Consider the following 17,878-nt stretch of genomic DNA (forward strand, 5'->3'; position numbering starts at 1 on the left):
TCTGTATCTAAAAATCTATAGATATCTGGATTGATAGGTCGATACACACAAACATATTTACACATATCTACACACACACACAAAGAGATTATATTATGAGGAATATCTCATGTGATTATATATGCTGAGAAGGCCCCCGAATTACTCTCTACAAGAAAAAACCCAGGAAAGTCTCTGGTATGGCTCAGTCCAAGTCCAAAAGCCTGAGATTTCAGGGACTAGCCAGTGGTGTACATCTCATTCCTAGGGGAGGAGACCAATGCTTTTTAGCTCAAGCAGTCAGGCAGAGAAGAGATGAATTCTCCTTTCTTCTCTCTTTTGCTCTATTCGGGCTTTCAAGGGAATGTATTCTGCACATCCATGTGGGACAGGGCCATACACTTTACTGTGTCCACTGATTTGAATGTTATTTTCATATAAAAGCAGGCATGCCAGAAATAATGTATAGCAAATACTTGGACACGGTGACCTGGTCAATTTGACACAAAATTAACACGGATATCTTTGGTAGATTTCAAACAACCCAGGCTTGCTTCAGCCTCAGGGCTTCACTGCAAGCTGCTCTCTCATCCTGGAAGCCCTTTTCTGTGGATAGCCACAGAGAAAATGCAACCATCTACATCTAGTCTTTGCTTAAACCTCACTTGCTCAATGAATCCTCCTCAGATCACCCCACATAAAAGTGCAACCCATTCCTTACTCTAGTTCCTCCTATCTTGCTCTATTTTTTTTTTTACCATTTTCTTATCACCTTCTAACCCGGTATTTAAATTTCTTATTTATTTTAGTTACTGCTTGTAGTCTGTCTTCACATCCCTCCATCCACCTAGAATGTAAGCTTCATCATGTCAGGGTGTTTAACTGCTGTGGACCTTGAGAAATGTCAGGCATATAGTGACAGTTCAAGGATTTGATGAATAAAGGAGTGGCTCTGTGGGGTGCCTGGGTGGCTCAGTCAGTTAACATCCGACTTTTGATTTTGACTCAGGTCATGATTTCACAATTTTTGAGATTGAGCCCCACATCAAGCTTCACACTGACAATGTGGAGCCTGCCCGGGGGTTTCTCTCTCTCCCTCTCTCTGTCCCTCCCCTGTTCTCACTCTCTTTCAAAATAAATAAATAACCTTTACAAAAATTTAGGCATTATTTTGTGTGCTTTGATCTCTGAATAGGCAAGGGTGAACAAGATACTCTCCCTGCCTTTAGGCAGCTAATAAGGAAGGCTGACATATCTGTAAATAATAATAATACAAGGATAGAAAGTACACATTATGAGAGATTTAAATCAACTCTTCAGAGAAGGGGACGCTATTTTCAACCAGAGCAGCATAAAAGAGTATGGAGACACCTAACTGGGCCTTGAATCTGTAGAAATGGAAAAGAATAGCATTCCAGGTAGAAGAAACACCCCCCCCCCTCAAATCACTAATGTGCTTAAGCACAGGGAGTAAGCAGAAGAAAATACAGAATAATGAAAGATCTCAGGCTTCGAGCCAATATGCCTAAATCAGTATGTCAGTACTATGCCCGAATTCTGCAGCCAAGTAGCTGTGCGACCTTAGTCTAATTATTTAACCTCTCTGAACTTCAGTTTTCACATTTATGGTATTGAGATAATACCATCCAGCTTAGAGTTTTACTGTGAGGAAATCATGAACAGAAAGCAGCTAGCCCAGTGACTGGTCCCCTGTGATCACTCAATAAATGAGAGCTATTATGGGAGTGTAGTTTGACTGGAGTACAGATGAAGTGTTCCCCTCAACAATGCCATTTTTCCACCAGGAAGCAAGGCCAAAATGTATTGCATTTACTCTGCACTCCTTGGGAACATTCATCTATTGTCCAACTTGAAAAATGAAGCTGAAAATGACTAGTCTTGTATTAGAAGCATAAAACACTGAAGATGTGATGCATCGGCCTATCAGGCATGAGATTGCTTTGAATATAGAAGGAATAAAAATATATGTGGGTTATATTTCTGCTGAAGATTAGTTTTACTTACCCACCAGTTTCTTTGTTTGTTTCTTTTTCAGTTGCTCCTACAATTCAGGAAATTAAATCTGGCACCGTGGCCCCGGGACGCAGTGGATTGATAAGATGCGAAGGTGCAGGTGTGCCGCCTCCGGCCTTTGAATGGTACAAAGGAGAAAAGAAGTAAGGACTTTGTGATTATTACTGTGTTTCAAGCACTTTGAGCTAATGTGTTTGTGTTTCAGATACTTACTTTAAGCCATTCCTTTAACTGGCTTGAATGATTCTCAGCAGCCTCCTCACAGGCAGGCAAACTGAAGGAGCCCACATGGGAGGGATGAGTAGCTTATAGCTTCTAGAAGAAATGTCCACTTTGGTTTTATAGGAGCTCAGAAATGCCTGCAAATCCCACATTACTGATGCATTTCATTTCTTCCCTTCCTTTCTGAACCGGAACACCATTGCTCTTGCTGACAGCCATGTTTGCTTGGAAAGTAAACCAGCTTTTAAGGGACTTGGCCACAGCTTCCATGAGTACGCTCCAAAAGCCATCAGAACTGCTGTCTCTGCCTGGCTTCCTTGATAAGTCTCAACCCTTTCACCTGCCTTACTCTCCCGCAAGGCATTTTAACATTTCATTTCATAGAACACTGTGTTTTAGATATTCTATCACTAAAGGCCTGTAGAGGAGATAAAATACATAGTTAAAGGACTAGCCAAGGGGATTTTAGGGCTACTGTAACTTTAGCTCTATATGCTTGTCCCCTTGAGGAGCCCCAGGAAAAGCCTTGACAAGAGCTATTCAAGAAGAAAAGACAGGACTTGACTACTTTCTCTTTACTTTCAACCAGTAGGCTCATTCAGACCTCTTCAGAAGGTCTTATCAAGCCATCAAAGAAGAGTGGGACCCCTGTGTGTTAACGGGGAGATATAATGCGGAGGGGAGGATATTATCTATAATATATTTTTTGCTTTATAACTAAGGAGGAACGTGTTCAAGAAAATGTTAGATTGGACCATATGAAATTGCCATTTTTAGCCAAAAAAGCTGAATATTGGCAGTTCCATACCTTTCAACATATATGCATGGGGTTTACTTACTTATACCATCGTTCATGACTAATTATAGCTAAATGTCTGAACTGAAAACTGATGAAATGACATTAAGAGCTTAGATATTGCCATAATAGATGACACTGGATGTGATGTAAGCAGGAACTTTTTGTTTTTCTTAAACTGTAATCAAAAGAGCATTTGTGGAAGACCTTCTCCCTCTTCAACATCTGCCTTAACAATAAAGGATATACATCCCCCCGTAACTGTCTCATTTGATGTGAATAACTGACTCTGCTTTTATCTGAAATTGTTTGCAACTAGTTTTATGCAACCTCTTCCACAATTTTTGTGCTCCATTTTAAATTCTTTTTACTAATTAATGTTTCTACTAATTCTAAATCTACCTTTTTGTGACCCATATTTTTATATACGTAGAAGTAGATAAATTGGTCTGAGGTCAGCCTTGCCCTACTTTATAATATTGCACAACAGACAATATAACATCCTTCAGATTCTGATAATCCAGATTGAGAAGTTTTCAGTTTGTGCTTATCTATATGGACAAACATCTAGAAGATGGTTCCCAATCCTCTGAAAATTATGAAATTCTTTGTTGAAATATGATCTTATATGGAAGCCCAGTAAGCAAGACCTATGAGAGCAGGACTTCTCTGGCAGAGGTGGAGTGAATGGAGTTTCAATTCCAGCTGCTCAGAATCCTCACTTCCAACAGAGGGTCTTTGCAAGCCCCACCCCCAAATCCCTGGCTGTCCACAAAACACAGTTTAAATAATGACAAACTATTTAGCATAGCTTTTAAAGTCACTGTTGAATCTGTCATACCTTTCTTACAGGCTAGCAGAATTATCCCGCATACTACAAGTGAGAGCTCCTTTGTTAAAATCCTTTTGGTTCCTAGTATTTTGTGAAATAATGTCCTGAATTTTTTTTCTGTTTCTCTCTTTTCCTTTCCTAAATTCAGAACCATTGTCAGAAAAAGCTGCAATAATCCTGAGTCCACTTTCTTGGCCTATAGCAAAAACAGCAAAGGACCCATTGGTGTCCGTAGTCATAACTTCAGTGATTTTTTTTTCCCTACTGGAGAGATGGACTATAGCTTTTATTACATTTTCAAAGGAGGTTAGAACCACTGTTAAAATAAAAAGTGGATTGATTCTCCCCAATTGATGCCCTTTCCCAACACACTCACACGCCTAGAGAAAATCTGGGAGCTCTGAAAACCAGATGTACCTGTCAAAGGCAAACACACTTTGGTTTCAGAGTGAAGTGCACATTTGTCATTTGTTCAGGTTATATTTAAGGAAATACTCAAATTATCAAATACCACAAGAATATATAAATTCCTCTCAAAATTACTGGGAAGTAAATTTGAGAATGTGTGAGGAGGAGAAAAGGGAAGGCTTCTGGTTGCTGAATGATAGTTGTTACAGTCCCTGAGTGGGTTTACTGTGCTATCTTCTGGGCCCAGGCCATTCAAATATGTATCTCATTAAAATGAAAAACTATCCATGTAAAAAAGAACCTGCTGTTTGACAGGCAGGATTCTAAATTGTTAAAAAACATTAGCCCTTTTTATTTTTACAACAAACTGATAAGATAGATACTATTATTATTCTCACTTTTGCTTGGGGGAAACCAAAGCACAGATTGTTTTTAAGTCATTTGCACAAAATCAGACAGTGACAGAGCTGGGATTTGAACTCAAGAAGTCTTGCAAATCTTCATGCAGAGTCCATGCACCTAGTGTAGGCCACGGCACTTCAGAGACTATCAAAAATAACTTGAAATGTCAATACTAAATGGCAAGGGTAGAGGCATCTCAGGTCATTTATGAATTAGCAAAATAAAAGACTGCACATACAAACCCTCACGCTTTCTGAATTTATTTAGTCAAAGACACAGAAATAATGGAGTCAACGTAAACACGGAGAGAAGAAACAGATACAGCATGTTTCCGAGCTGTTTTCCTGACCTCAGGGTCACTAACAGAAGCATGAAGCTGTCAGAGACCCTGTCAGAGTATAGCAGAGTTTTTACAAGATGTGGAGAACTTTTGTTTCCTAAAGATCTTTTATACTTGGAGCTTACAAAAATATTCAGAAATAACTTAGTCTCTTCACCTCTACCTAAGAGACTGTTTTTAAACACGCATCTCTTTTAAATTAAGATCTTCAAAGCCAGGTATTCATTCAAATAAAATATGAATAAATAAACACAAATAAAAAACAAAACCAGAGTCAGTACCTGAACATTCTTAGTCCTATCTCTACCTATAGTTTTTCCACATCCTACAAAATCCATATTTGTGTATTGAGAATAATCTAAAAACCTTGGGAAATAAAAGAACACCTGCAAAATAAAGCACAATTTAAAGAAAAGAAAAAAACAAATGCTTACTGAGGACAAATCACTTTCCAGGTTCTTTAAATTCTTTTATCTCACTTATTCTTCAGACGTCTGTGAGACACAATTTATTGTCCTCAATTTACTGATGACAGAAGTGAGACACAAGAGACTTAACCTGTCCAAGAGCATTCAACTTCAAAGATGCCATCAAGACACATTTTATTGTTAGCCTCTCAGCCCACATTGTTTCTGTTGTATACAGTGTCACTCTTAGTTATCTATTGCTAAATAACAAATTAGCCCAAAACTCAGCAGTTTAAACCAGTAAGCATTTATTATCACAGCTTCTGTGGGTCAGGATGGGAGCAGCTTAGCTGGATAGTTATGGCTCAAGGTTTCTGATCAGGTTGCAGTCAAGTGGCACCTGGCACTGGTCCTCTGAAGGCCTGAGCAGAGCTAGAGGATCTGCTTACATGCCTGGCAAGTTAGTGCTTGTTATAGACAGAAGGCCTCATTTAACCACCATATGGACCTCTTCACAGAGCTGTTTGACTGTCTTCTTGACCTGGTAGTTGACTTTTCTCAGAGCTAGTGGTCCAAAGAGAGGAAGGCCGGGGCGCCTGGGTGGCTGTCGGTTGAGCGTCGGGCTTCAGCTCAGGTCATGATCTCGTGGTTCGTGGGTTCAAGCCCTGCGTCAGGCTCTGTGCTGACAGCTAGCTTGGAGCCTGGAGCCTGTCTTCAGATTCTGTGTCTCCCTCTCTCTCTGACCCTCCCCTGCTCACGCTGTCTCTCTCTCTCTCTCTCTCTCTCTCTCTCTCTCTCTCTCAAAAATAAATAAAAACATTAAAAAAATTTTTTAAAAGAGAGAGGAAAGTAGAAGCTGTTGATGACCTAGTTCCAGAAGTTATGCTCTGTCATTCTGTAATATCTTTTTGGTTACACATTGTGACCCTATTCAATGTGGAAGGGGCAAAATGAGGACATGAATATCCAGAGTTGAGAATCATCAGATACTGTCTTCAAAAATAGCTTCCAGACTGTCTCCCTCATGGTTGACATGGATGATAATAAAAAAAACTATTTTTTATATTAGACATATTAGCCATATGACATTTAGTTTATTTCACTGTTTTGATAAGCATCATGATAATGACTAAAGTTATATACTTGTTATTAAAATTTTATTCTTTGATGTAAAATGGCTATATTTTTAACACTATAGGTTCTTTCAGCATACCTCATAGGGACAGTGCTCACAGGTTTAATTTTGCTCCATATACATTTTTGGGAACATCAGAGTTCAGAGATCAATTATATAGAAAGCTAAAAATTTTAACTTATCTTCTTGATAATAGAGAAGATTGATTAAAAAGAAATAGACCCCTTATATGCAGTGGAAGGGTACTTTCACAATAAGCAAATTACTATTAAGCAAACAATCTTTGATGACATGAAATTAGATTAAACTATGGCTTGAAAACAGAATATATATTTAGGACTAAGACTAAAGACATAAACTAAATTATAATGGACTAATGTTTAAATGTTTTTAATGTTTATTTATTTTTGAGACAGAGAGACAGTGAGAGCCAGGAAGGTGCAGAGAGAGAGAGAAAGAGAGAGAGAGAAAGAGGGAGACACCAAATCCAAAATAGTCTCCAGGCTCTGAGCTGTCAGCACACAGCCTGATGCAGGGCTCGAACTCATGAACCATGAGATAATGACCTAAGCTGAAGTCTGTTGCTTAATACACTGAGCCATCTGGAACCCTATGGTCTAATGTTTAAATAGATATTGCAAAAACATGGGTTTTGTACCATTTTGTGAAGATGGCATTACCATCATGTATTAGACCAGTGATGTAAGGCAGTGGTCCACAACATTTTTGAAATACATATCGCTCTAAGTAAAATTTAAAACTTAACAAGAATATGAGTATATGCATGCTTATTTGTAGATTCTGTATATGCATTTTTGAACTACTATATTATAAACATTAAATGACCTAAAACAGATAAAATTTAAAAGATGAGATACAATTATAACATAAATGGACATTCAATTATTTTCTCCTCACACTTCAACAGATCACTTTGTACCCAACTTGGAGTAGTCTCCATTTTGGAGACTTTTATAAAGTGTGTTAGTTTAAAATAAGGAATTTTAAGGAAATTTCAAGGGCAATTTTAATGGCATGCATATTTTACCCTACATGCAGACTTTGTAATCTTATAACACATGTAACTCACTGTATACTATCTTGCCCATTGCTCACATAATTCTAGCTAGATTATGCCTGACTAAAAAAAAAAAAAAAAAACTGTGTCTCATAAAGGTAAATTGACTTATTGAGGGGAAGTACAGAATTGGAAGTAAAATCTAATTTTGAGGAAACCTTGGTAGGTGAGATATATGTTTATGGACTTAGTGATGATTTCACAGGTGTATACTTATCTCAAACTCATTGAGTTGTACAGATATATATGTCTGTATATATTTCATGTGTATATATATATATCATATATATAATGTGAAATAAAAGATAAATATATGAAATAAGTGAGAGCTTTTCAACTACTGAAAAATGGAGGACACATGACTATATAAGACATACATGCAAATTATTACACTTAAAACTTTGGACCAGCCAAAAAGAATTGCAAGTGGGCTACTCTAGTTTGCATTCCCTGACTTAGAGTTTACAGTTTGTCATAAAAATCCCCAAAATAAGTAAGTTCCAAGAAGGAAGATCCTAAGGGAGCCCTAAGACAAATCCTTGAAAGTGCACAGCAAGGGTCCATTCAGCTCAAATCAGAGCATTAACAAATGCTTCAGGGAAAAGGTAGCTTTTGTGCTTGATATCAGAAAACAGTATTTCTAAGCATTGCAAGGAGTCAAGAATAATCATTAAAAAGGAAAGAACATAGTCAATGTATTGTGTGGAGAGGTTTTATTATTCCTTGGGGTACAGGATATCAAATCAGGTGTAATAGGAGGTAGGGTTAGAAATGCATGTTAGGACAAGACTTGGAGCATTTCAATGTCATGATAAAACATTTAGACTTGATTCCATAGGCTTTGGAAAGCTACTGAAGGACTTTTCAAGACTAGTAAAAGTACCCATTCCCTGTCTTCACAAAATGTTTCTCAGAGCAAGTTAGGATAGGAAAGATGTAAAATACGATTTAAGCTAAGGTATTGGTTGTACAATTAAAAAGCAAGAGAGAGAGAAGATAGTATTTGTATATTTTAGTGACTGATGAGGTTAAAAGGAAAGGACCATTTGAAGATAATTTTGAGTTTTCCATCTCAGGAACAAGGTGATTGGTGAAGTTGTCAACTGAGGCTGGGAACATAGGAACAGAAATTTGGGAGAGACTGGGCTGAGTTTGGTATAGTACATACTAAAATTGAGGTATTAATACTGCATACACAGTCCATTAGTAGACAGCCAGATTTCAGTTGTGTTTTTAAAATTCATAGCAATATTTCCAAAGTAAATACCTCATCTTATGATTCTTGAATTTCTCTAGACTAAAGTCCTAACATCACAGTGTGGAATGGAAGGCCTTCATGTTCCTGCCCCTGTTTACCTCTGTGGCTACAAATATTACCATTCTACCATCTCATAATAGGGTGATAACTATCCTAAAATATGTTGGCCACAAACTGTAATAGGATCTCTATCTTTCAGGCCTTTTCATATGTTGGCCATTTTGTTTATAAGACCCTCCCCCACACACATCCATCCTGGCTGCCTTCCACTAGTCCTTTAGGCTCAATTTAGATATCACCTCTCAGAAAACTACCCTGACCCCTTTCTACCAGGAAAGGAGTTTCTTCAGATGTACTCCCATGTTTGTACGTCTATCAAAACACTTTTTAGGCTATACTCAACTTTTTTTGCTAGTCTCTCCTAATCTATAATCTACCTGAGAGTGAGGATTTTGCCCTGCTCACTCATTGTGTTCCCAGCATCTAACATGGTGCTTGAAATACACTCTGTTGCAGGACTGAGTTGTGGCCTTTTAGTCACGTGAACGTAGAGTCATTCTTATTTTAATACGTTTTCAAATTGAGAAGAGAATATCACTACCAGATCCATCTGTCACCCTAGATAGTAAGACACTGTAAAGCCAATACACGATTGCAGAAAAAACGCTGGTTTCTGTTGCTCGTTCTGACTTTCCAAGGTTTCATTTTTGTGAATGTGATCTCTGCAAAATGGTTGTGTTGGTATATTATGAGATGAAATTTGACATTAAAGTCTCGGGCACATTGATATTAGAAAAGCAGTTCAAGCAGAGGGAAAAAAATCTAGTCATAGGCCAGGTTGTCAGGGATACAAGGCTCACTGCCGTCAGGGGAGGACTGACACTTGCACTATAGCCTTTGTTTATTTGGTGTGAAGTTAAAGGCAATATCTTCCCCGTGTGAATCAAACCGCCACAAGTAAGGCAGCCCAAAGGTCTCTAATCTAAAATTATTAATTTCATTAAAATTGATAAAGTAAACAAGACATACATTTTAAATAGCCTAATAAAGTCTAAAATCATTAAAATGTCCTAACGTATTATAATACATTAATTTATTCAAATGTGCAACTAAACATAGATACCCCTTGGGGCTGAGACATTGATGCATGATACACTTCAGTCTGTTCCTCGGAATAAATGATGTCATATTGTAGTCAAGCCGTAAGTACCAAACAACACAGTAAACCGATAGGTTGCTATAGCAGCATGTTCACATCAATTTTCATTTCTCTCTGGTACCTAGCAGTACTTACTCCTCCTTCTTTTTACTTTTATTTCTTTTATCAGCCCTGCACATCTGTGAAAAAGCTAAATGAGGCTGATAATACACATGTAATTGAGCCTGAGTTTGGCACATCTTGAAATCGTGATACTGGGATCTTTTTAGTCACTCTCCTAGATCTTTCCTTTAAAAATAATTTCCTGTATTTTCAATATTTAATATTTTCTACCCTCTGAGAGGAAGTGTATCTGTTCTAAGAAACAGACCCGACTTTTGGACAATAATAGCAACTATGATATGTTTAGTGCCTACTGCATTTGATATATATGTATGTGTGCATAGGTATTACACTTTATATATTTAAAAATGATTCTTACATCAACGCTTCGAAGTTGGCTTAATTTTTTTCATTTCATAGATGAAAAAACTAAGTAGTACAAAAATGTAGAAACAATTCATTCAGTTAAGCATACAATAACTACTTACTGTATACCTATTAAGTACCCAACATTATGCCCCATGCTTAGAATATAATGAACAGCAAAAACTAGGAAACTTGCCCTAATGGAGTTGCACTTTAATGGGGAATATGGACAGCAATCTCAAAAGTTATACAAATCTATGAAAACTTACACCTAAACTGTTGTGGTAAAGAGAACTTTTTGATGTGATAATGATTTGACCAAGTCGGAAAGAGCACAGTAACTCGATAGCATCACTAGAACTTGAACTTTAGAGACAATTTTGAACTTACTTAAAATGATTGCATTTTTGCCACTCTCCTAAGTTATGTGGGTTTTTTCCTGCCATTCTTGACTATATTCCACATATACACTGTGTATGGGGACAGATTTACTGCAACCCCAATATTTAGTGAGCCTGGGGGATGAAAAACAAACAGTAATCAATGCAGAAGGTGCCTGTTTCCTGGCAGGTAGTTTGAGGCAGAAAGAGCGTGGGAAGAGACCATTTCACCCTTCTCATCCTGGGACTGAGTCACATGAAAGGATGTCTCCTTTGGAAGCGAAAGACAGCTGCTGTAGGAGAATGTGGGCATAGCCAAGTCCCACACAGTTAAGAGACCTCTGGTAGAGGGAATCTCCAGATGAACTGAACCTTATATTTTATTTAATTCTCTATCCCATTAGATTTACCTCATGGATTGGATCTGGCTTTCGTTGCATAGACACCACATACTACTTGGTTATTTAATTCCACTGGTTCTGTTCTCTGGCTTACTTATTGAACCACCCATGATTACTGACTTGTCTTTCCAAACTCAAATACAGTATCCTGGCTTCTATTTGATGATTTGAGTACACGTGCTACTTCGGAACAATACGAATAGTCACAAGCTCTGGATCTGAATGTTGGTTCTACCCCTTACCAGATAATAGATGATACATTAACTTAACCTTTCTAAACTTTCTTTTTCTCATCTGTAAAATGGGACTAGTAATGCTTACCTCCTAGGGATGCTGTGAAGATTAGTTGACATACATTTGAAAATGCTTAAATGTTTTCTGAATGTCAGTTTCACACACTTTTAACACAAAATTTTTTGTACAGCATTGAAGTTTTTTAATGTTAGATTGCTTCAATAATAAGTATGTTGAGAGTGGCTAGCATTTTCCACTTACATAAAGCATTCCTGCTTTCATTGAAAAGACTAGAAATATAGCCATGATTCAGAGGTAAAATATATGTAAGCTAGAACTCTATAATCGAGAGAGACATTGAGATGTGTTGTGCAAGAACCTGTATGCTATCTCAGTGTCGTCTTCACATTTTTAAATATAGCCAAGGTCCTTAGCTAGACGTGTGTCCATTTGACTTGCCCCCCCTTTGGTTCTTAAATCAGTGCCTTAAGCATAGGAGGCATTTAATCACCATTTGATAACCAAGTAAAACTTCATTTCCATTAAGACTATATCACCTGTGACTTTTGACTATCACCAATGACTTTTTCTAACTCTCTTTTTTGAGTTATATCTACCTCTTGGAACTCAAAAGCTGGCAATCCATTGTGGGAAATAATGTTTATTTTCTTTATACATATAACTCTTATGACTCAAGAACTACCTTCTGTCCCCTACTATTTTCCATCTCTGCTATACTATCACCTAAAGATCACTTAATTAGGTCCTAATGATCTTATCCAGTTATATAACATGATATATGTCCTTGTAATTCTAGTCTTATTAAAGACTTATCATCTTTTGAGAACACCTCTCCCACTCCTATATAAAGTTACTTTAATATTTTAAATGTTGTTGTCTGATAAACTTATGTATATTTCTTAGCAATGAAGTATTTCTGTGACTATTTGCACTTAGAAGCTTGTTTCTCTAGAATATTTATCATTATACTTGACCTAGAAAGGCAAAGAGAAAACAATAATCCCCAAAATGTGTCATCAGGTTGGATTTATACATAAAATGAATGAGGTTTGGTATAGCTGTACCACTTACTTTTACAATCTTACCAATCAGTGTCAATAGGTTGGTGGTCAGTTTTGCTGTTGTGTTGTTGCTATGGACTTTTCTTTCCATCCTAGTTACTTCCTAAGATAAACTATGATTGTAAAGTTTGTGAACACTTCATGGGTCGGGTTTATAAGTATCCTTAAGTTGTTAACATTCTATGTGCTACTTCCTCCTAACTGACACTTGAAAATATAAGAGATTGTCCTAATTCAGAACTAGTTAGTTGGTCAGCCAGTGTTACTTACGAGCTGCCTGCATCATCTGCTGACAAGGCAGATGTCTTGCAGTTTACAGGTTTATGAGGCATTAATGAAGGTCAGAAGGAAGGAGAGTGAGGGCAATGATCCTCAGTATGTGTCTTCATCCAGCTGGGCTGCTGTAACAAAACCCCACAGTTTGAGTGGTTTATAAACAACAGAAAGTTATTGACAGTTCTGGAGGCTGGAAGTCCAAGGTTAGGGTGCAAGTACGAGCTAAGAAGGGTCCTCTTCTATGTCCCAGACATCTTACTGTATCCTCACATGACAGAAGGGGCTATGGGAACTCTTTTACGCCACTAATTCCATTCATCATGGTTTCACATTCATGATTTTTAAGCACCTTCCAAAGGTCTCACCCACTAATGCCATCACCCTTGGGGTTGAGATTTTTGACATATGAATTTTTGGAGGACACAAACATTCTGATCAGAGCAATATGGAATAAACTACCATAGGTGGTAAATGTAGAGGACAGAAGGGTCCACAATAATAGAAGGATATTATAGCAATGGGGGTCCACTGAATGGTAAAAATGCAAAAAATAAAAATTCCCAGGGATTTCTAAGCAGGCACCAGATGCTGCTGATCTACTTCTGAGGGAAAGAAAACCATATTCAACCACTAACTCAACACAATTGTTTTCTTTCTTCCTATGGGGAGGGACTATAAGAAGACGTCTCTTACTCTGGAATCTAAGTCAATACAAAAATGATTCTCTTAAAACTTGAAAGACTTAAGTATTTAGGGAAAAGAGAGAACTCTAAATAAGGCAGTATTCAAGATATAGTTCTCTGGTTTTTATTGCAAGGTGTATTGTGAACTATTGCTTGAGTTGTCACTTCAAGATTTCACATCACCAATGCAAGGAAGTCTGGTTTCAAACAAGTCTAGGGTGGATATGAAAAATTCAGTGGGGCCAGGGTCATTCTGCTAATAGGCTGACATGAGCATGTTAGAAGGCCATCAAGAATTTTCTTTAACACAGAATGATAATGTGGTTTGTCAAATACTTATGTTTATTGATAATAATAATTGTTCTCTTCACAGAAAATATTACTATATCCAAGCATCTTGGAATAAAGCTGTTTCATAAAGAAAACAATTGTCACCAGTTAAAGAACTGTTTTATTATGTGCTTTTAGTCAAAGGACATATATGTTACATTCGGGACATATGTGATGAGATTTATAAGCGTGGTTCAGATTTCTATATCCTGTAACTAAGGGTAGGAGTATTCATCTTAACAGAGTCCCCATTGTGACTAAAATCAACTCAGTTGTAAACAACTCAGTTGTCTGATTGATTCTTATCTTCAACTATGAGCTTCTGAAGAGCCTTCAAAGATCTTCAAAGACCATGTGTTATTCAGCCAAGTCCCTAATCATCTAACATAGAACTCATCTTTGTAGCAGTGACAGTTTTCAGACTTGATGTGAATAGCTGACAAGCTCCCCACCCCGTGCACCCACAGGATTCCTACAGGACAATCACAGCACACCTTCAGAGATAGACACCAACTCAGCAGTCATTCTCCCTCAAGGTCAGCTTTGGAGAGGCTGTCTCGGCCATCTAATGGTAAAGATAGGTTCTTATAGGGTATTTTGAAAAGTCAACCCTTCTAAAATTGCCAACTCTAAAAAAAAAGTAAGCCTTGCACTTCTCCAGTAATCTCAGAAAGGTAGCTTCCTCTAGGGGGAAGAAAATCCTCTCAGGGAAGATACTTTTCTGTTTTATTGGCCATAATCACTTGCCACGCTGAGTGGAGCAGCAGCAGTTGCTGCTGCTAATGGGCCAGTAATGTGGCCGGCACCCCTGGCCAGAGGCCAAAATGGGCCTACACATACAGAGCGTGGGTGTGCTGTATGATTTAGCAACATCTGAGGCTTTGCCTTTAGACACATTATAGGGCAATATAGAGCCCTGAGTTGGAAGCCAACTCAGAAAGATGACCTGAAGGAACATAAGCAAACAGTTCCATCAAGTTACTGAATATACTCCCTTGAGATTTTCTCCCCAGAGTCTAGTCAAATGAAGCCCCTAACTAATTTCTTCTTAATCCTTTAGCAGAAAAATGAATCTTAGTTTGGTAGGTGGGGCACAATGGGAATTTAGAGGTCCAGGGAGTTGCTGAGTCCTCTGGAAATTGTGTCCCTCTGAGCACAGACTTGGGAAGATAGATTTGAACCTGAACTCTAGAGCTCTCTGGCCAATGAAGCTGTGAATTTTTATACATAGAATATACTGTTGTTTAAAAATAAAGTTATTCATGTGTTGCAGATAAATATGCAATTATCACAATGGTAGTTTGGCATAAATGTTGATAAGTTTTGAAATATGAGACAGAGAAGTAAAAACTGCCATATCCTTAATATTTTACACCTTATTTTGTTGTGTCAGAGTTAAGGATCATTGGGTTTATTGTCTGAGTTAACGTTTCTCAGTGTTTATTTAAGTCAAAGTTTTATTATTAATCTGATTAAAGTTTGAGTTATGGATAAGTCAAATTCAGCCATTACATGAAATATAAGCAATTCCCAAGGTAATCAAGCATGGCTGCTTATTTTAATCTGCATATAACTACAGCATATTTTATCTAAATTTGGATGCAAGTCACATAACGTAATGCAAAGGGGTTCAACCTAATCTCTCACGGGAATGCCATTTATTTCCATCTTTGTGATGAAAAAAACTATTTAGTACTAAAACTTGAACATATTACGGAGGAAAAGTACCATACCATTTGGGCTATGAGCATATACAACCCCATATTGTGATCAGCACATCTTTTCATAGTAAACGTTGGGGTTAGTTAGGGAGACATTGTCATCTGGTTGGCATCCTCATTATAGCAGAGTTCATATTTAGAAAAAGAATTTTTTGAAAAAAGTTTATATTTAGAAAAAAAGCCCCTGAGATGGGTTTACCAGTCCCTGTGTTGTAGGAATGTCACCCCAACTCTGCTGATCTATGAGCTATTTGTTATGTACTATTAAGTGCTATGCGGGACTCCTATAAAATAAAGTATGTCCATATGGCCCTGTCTTTTGAGGAATTTAAGGCAACTCAATTTATTTGGGTTGAAAAGACCTTTGTGTATGGAAACTGCTACAGAGAACAATGCAAGAATGTGGCTTTGATTTTATAAATCGCACAGCAATTTCAAGAGAAACATGAGAGAATGGGGCAGAGGGAACAGTCATTTAGAGAGCCCTGGAGTAGGAGAGATAGAATGCACATCAGACCTGAGTGTGGAGGGAAGGATCCAGCTGGCAGAGATACAAAGGGCTGATGACCACTGGGTGCAGATCAGGAAAAAAGTGAAGCTGTGGTGGGCATGGCAAGCCCTGAGAACGGTGATGCTTTGCTAGCCTCTTAGAGAGTGAGGCCTCTGCTGGTAGGTCTGGAGAGACATGGTTGGGTCATCAGGATGGAATCAAGTAAAACTGAATCCTCTATTGAGGCCAGAAAGGTTAGAGGGCTTTCCCAGCCACGTTCCTCAAATGTGGCCAACATGACACTCAACTTGAAATGCTCTTCTCAATGCTATACTGCTGCTGTTTTCTGGGTTAAAAGCAAGTCATCTTTCTGGGTTGTATGTAGCAGCAGCAAGTGGTGTTGACCCTGGACTTGGAGGCATCCTATCACAGTTGTGGGGTTAACTTTGGCAGGAGTTATCCAACAATGTCATTTGAAATGGCCTAGACATATCTTAGCCAGCTTTTTAGAAACACTGGTTTTTAATGAAATCATTATATTTAATTTGCTTTACTCCTTGTTTAACAGATGAGATGCTATTGCTGTGGTGCATTTAATTTTCTAAAATACAAATCAACGTGTGAATAGGACATGTGGAAGTCTCAATCTAATGTGTTGTATAGTGCAAAGAATCCTGTAGTAACAATCCACAGCTGTCGTACAGCTTCTCCTCCCCAATATCTACTCATGCAAGACAAATATAATTGCACCATTATCACATTATATTTTAACACTGGTGTGGACCAAAACTGTCTATGGGTTACCATGACAACCCCAACTAAGGTAAAACCAAAATGGTATTCATGATGTATATTTACCTAGAGTTGAATTTGTCTTCTAGGCTCTTCAATGGCCAACAAGGAATTATTATTCAGAACTTTAGCACAAGATCCATTCTCACTGTTACCAATGTGACACAGGAGCACTTCGGCAATTATACTTGTGTGGCTGCCAACAAGCTAGGCACTACCAATGCGAGCCTGCCTCTCAACCGTAAGTAACACAGCGTTACCAGAATGCTCCCGGGGGCCCCTTGGCTCCTGTCCATCAGCAGGGACAAAACCTGAGAATGGTGTATGTTCATTTTAGAATTCAGCCTAATGTGACACATCCCTTACACGGAGGAAACTTGGCCCCTAACTGGTATGGGTGTTTGATAATTTTCTAATACCTATTGAAGCCTATGTGTGTTTAGAAAAATGTCTTAGAGCTGAGAAAAGGGAAAAAAATACCTAAATAATTGGACCCACTGAACAATGTCTTCTGACTGAAGATGATTGGATTGGGGTTTGTTTGTTTTCATTTTATTTTAAAAAATGTGTTCTATTGTCCTTAAGCAGAGGTTAATTTTGGTTGAATTTACTCTTGGTTGGTTTTCTTTAGACATTCATCTTGGAATAGTGAGGATTTTACATGCCATACATAAGATGTAAGAGTAAGTAAATGATCATGGACAGAATATTTTATCCATATAGATAATGTTTTTACTCAAAGCTATTTTAAATACAACTTAAGGTTTTGCTAAAATAAATACTCTATTTCTAATGTATCTTGGTTCCTAAGGGCTAGAAATGAAAAAGGAAGAATAAACATGAGGATTAGTTGAAGGGAGAGAAACCTAAGCTGATATTTTTTCCTACAATTAGCTTTAGTACTTTTTAGAAGCTGAGTAAACAACACAAACTATTCCTAATTTTGAAGTGGAGTGTTTCTCAAAGTGTTC

The 17,878-nt window shown here is 37.7% G+C and overlaps 1 protein-coding gene across 3 annotated transcripts in view; it reads left to right on the forward strand.

Moving 5' to 3' along the window:
* NEGR1 (neuronal growth regulator 1) overlaps positions 1-17,878 on the forward strand; it is an 837,537-nt gene that overhangs the window by 646,043 nt on the left and 173,616 nt on the right. For 2 of the 3 annotated variants that reach the window (XM_029948828.1, XM_029948830.1), the window contains exons 5-6: positions 2,036-2,156; positions 16,997-17,148. In XM_029948828.1, coding sequence (XP_029804688.1) covers positions 2,036-2,156; positions 16,997-17,148 — 273 coding nt within the window. Of the gene's footprint in view, positions 1-2,035; positions 2,157-16,996; positions 17,149-17,538; positions 17,604-17,878 lie in introns of those variants that run through there. The other variant, XM_029948829.1, reaches the window with a different exon arrangement.

Source organism: Suricata suricatta, chromosome 8 (genome assembly GCF_006229205.1).
Source record: "Suricata suricatta isolate VVHF042 chromosome 8, meerkat_22Aug2017_6uvM2_HiC, whole genome shotgun sequence".
NCBI lineage: Eukaryota > Metazoa > Chordata > Mammalia > Carnivora > Herpestidae > Suricata > Suricata suricatta.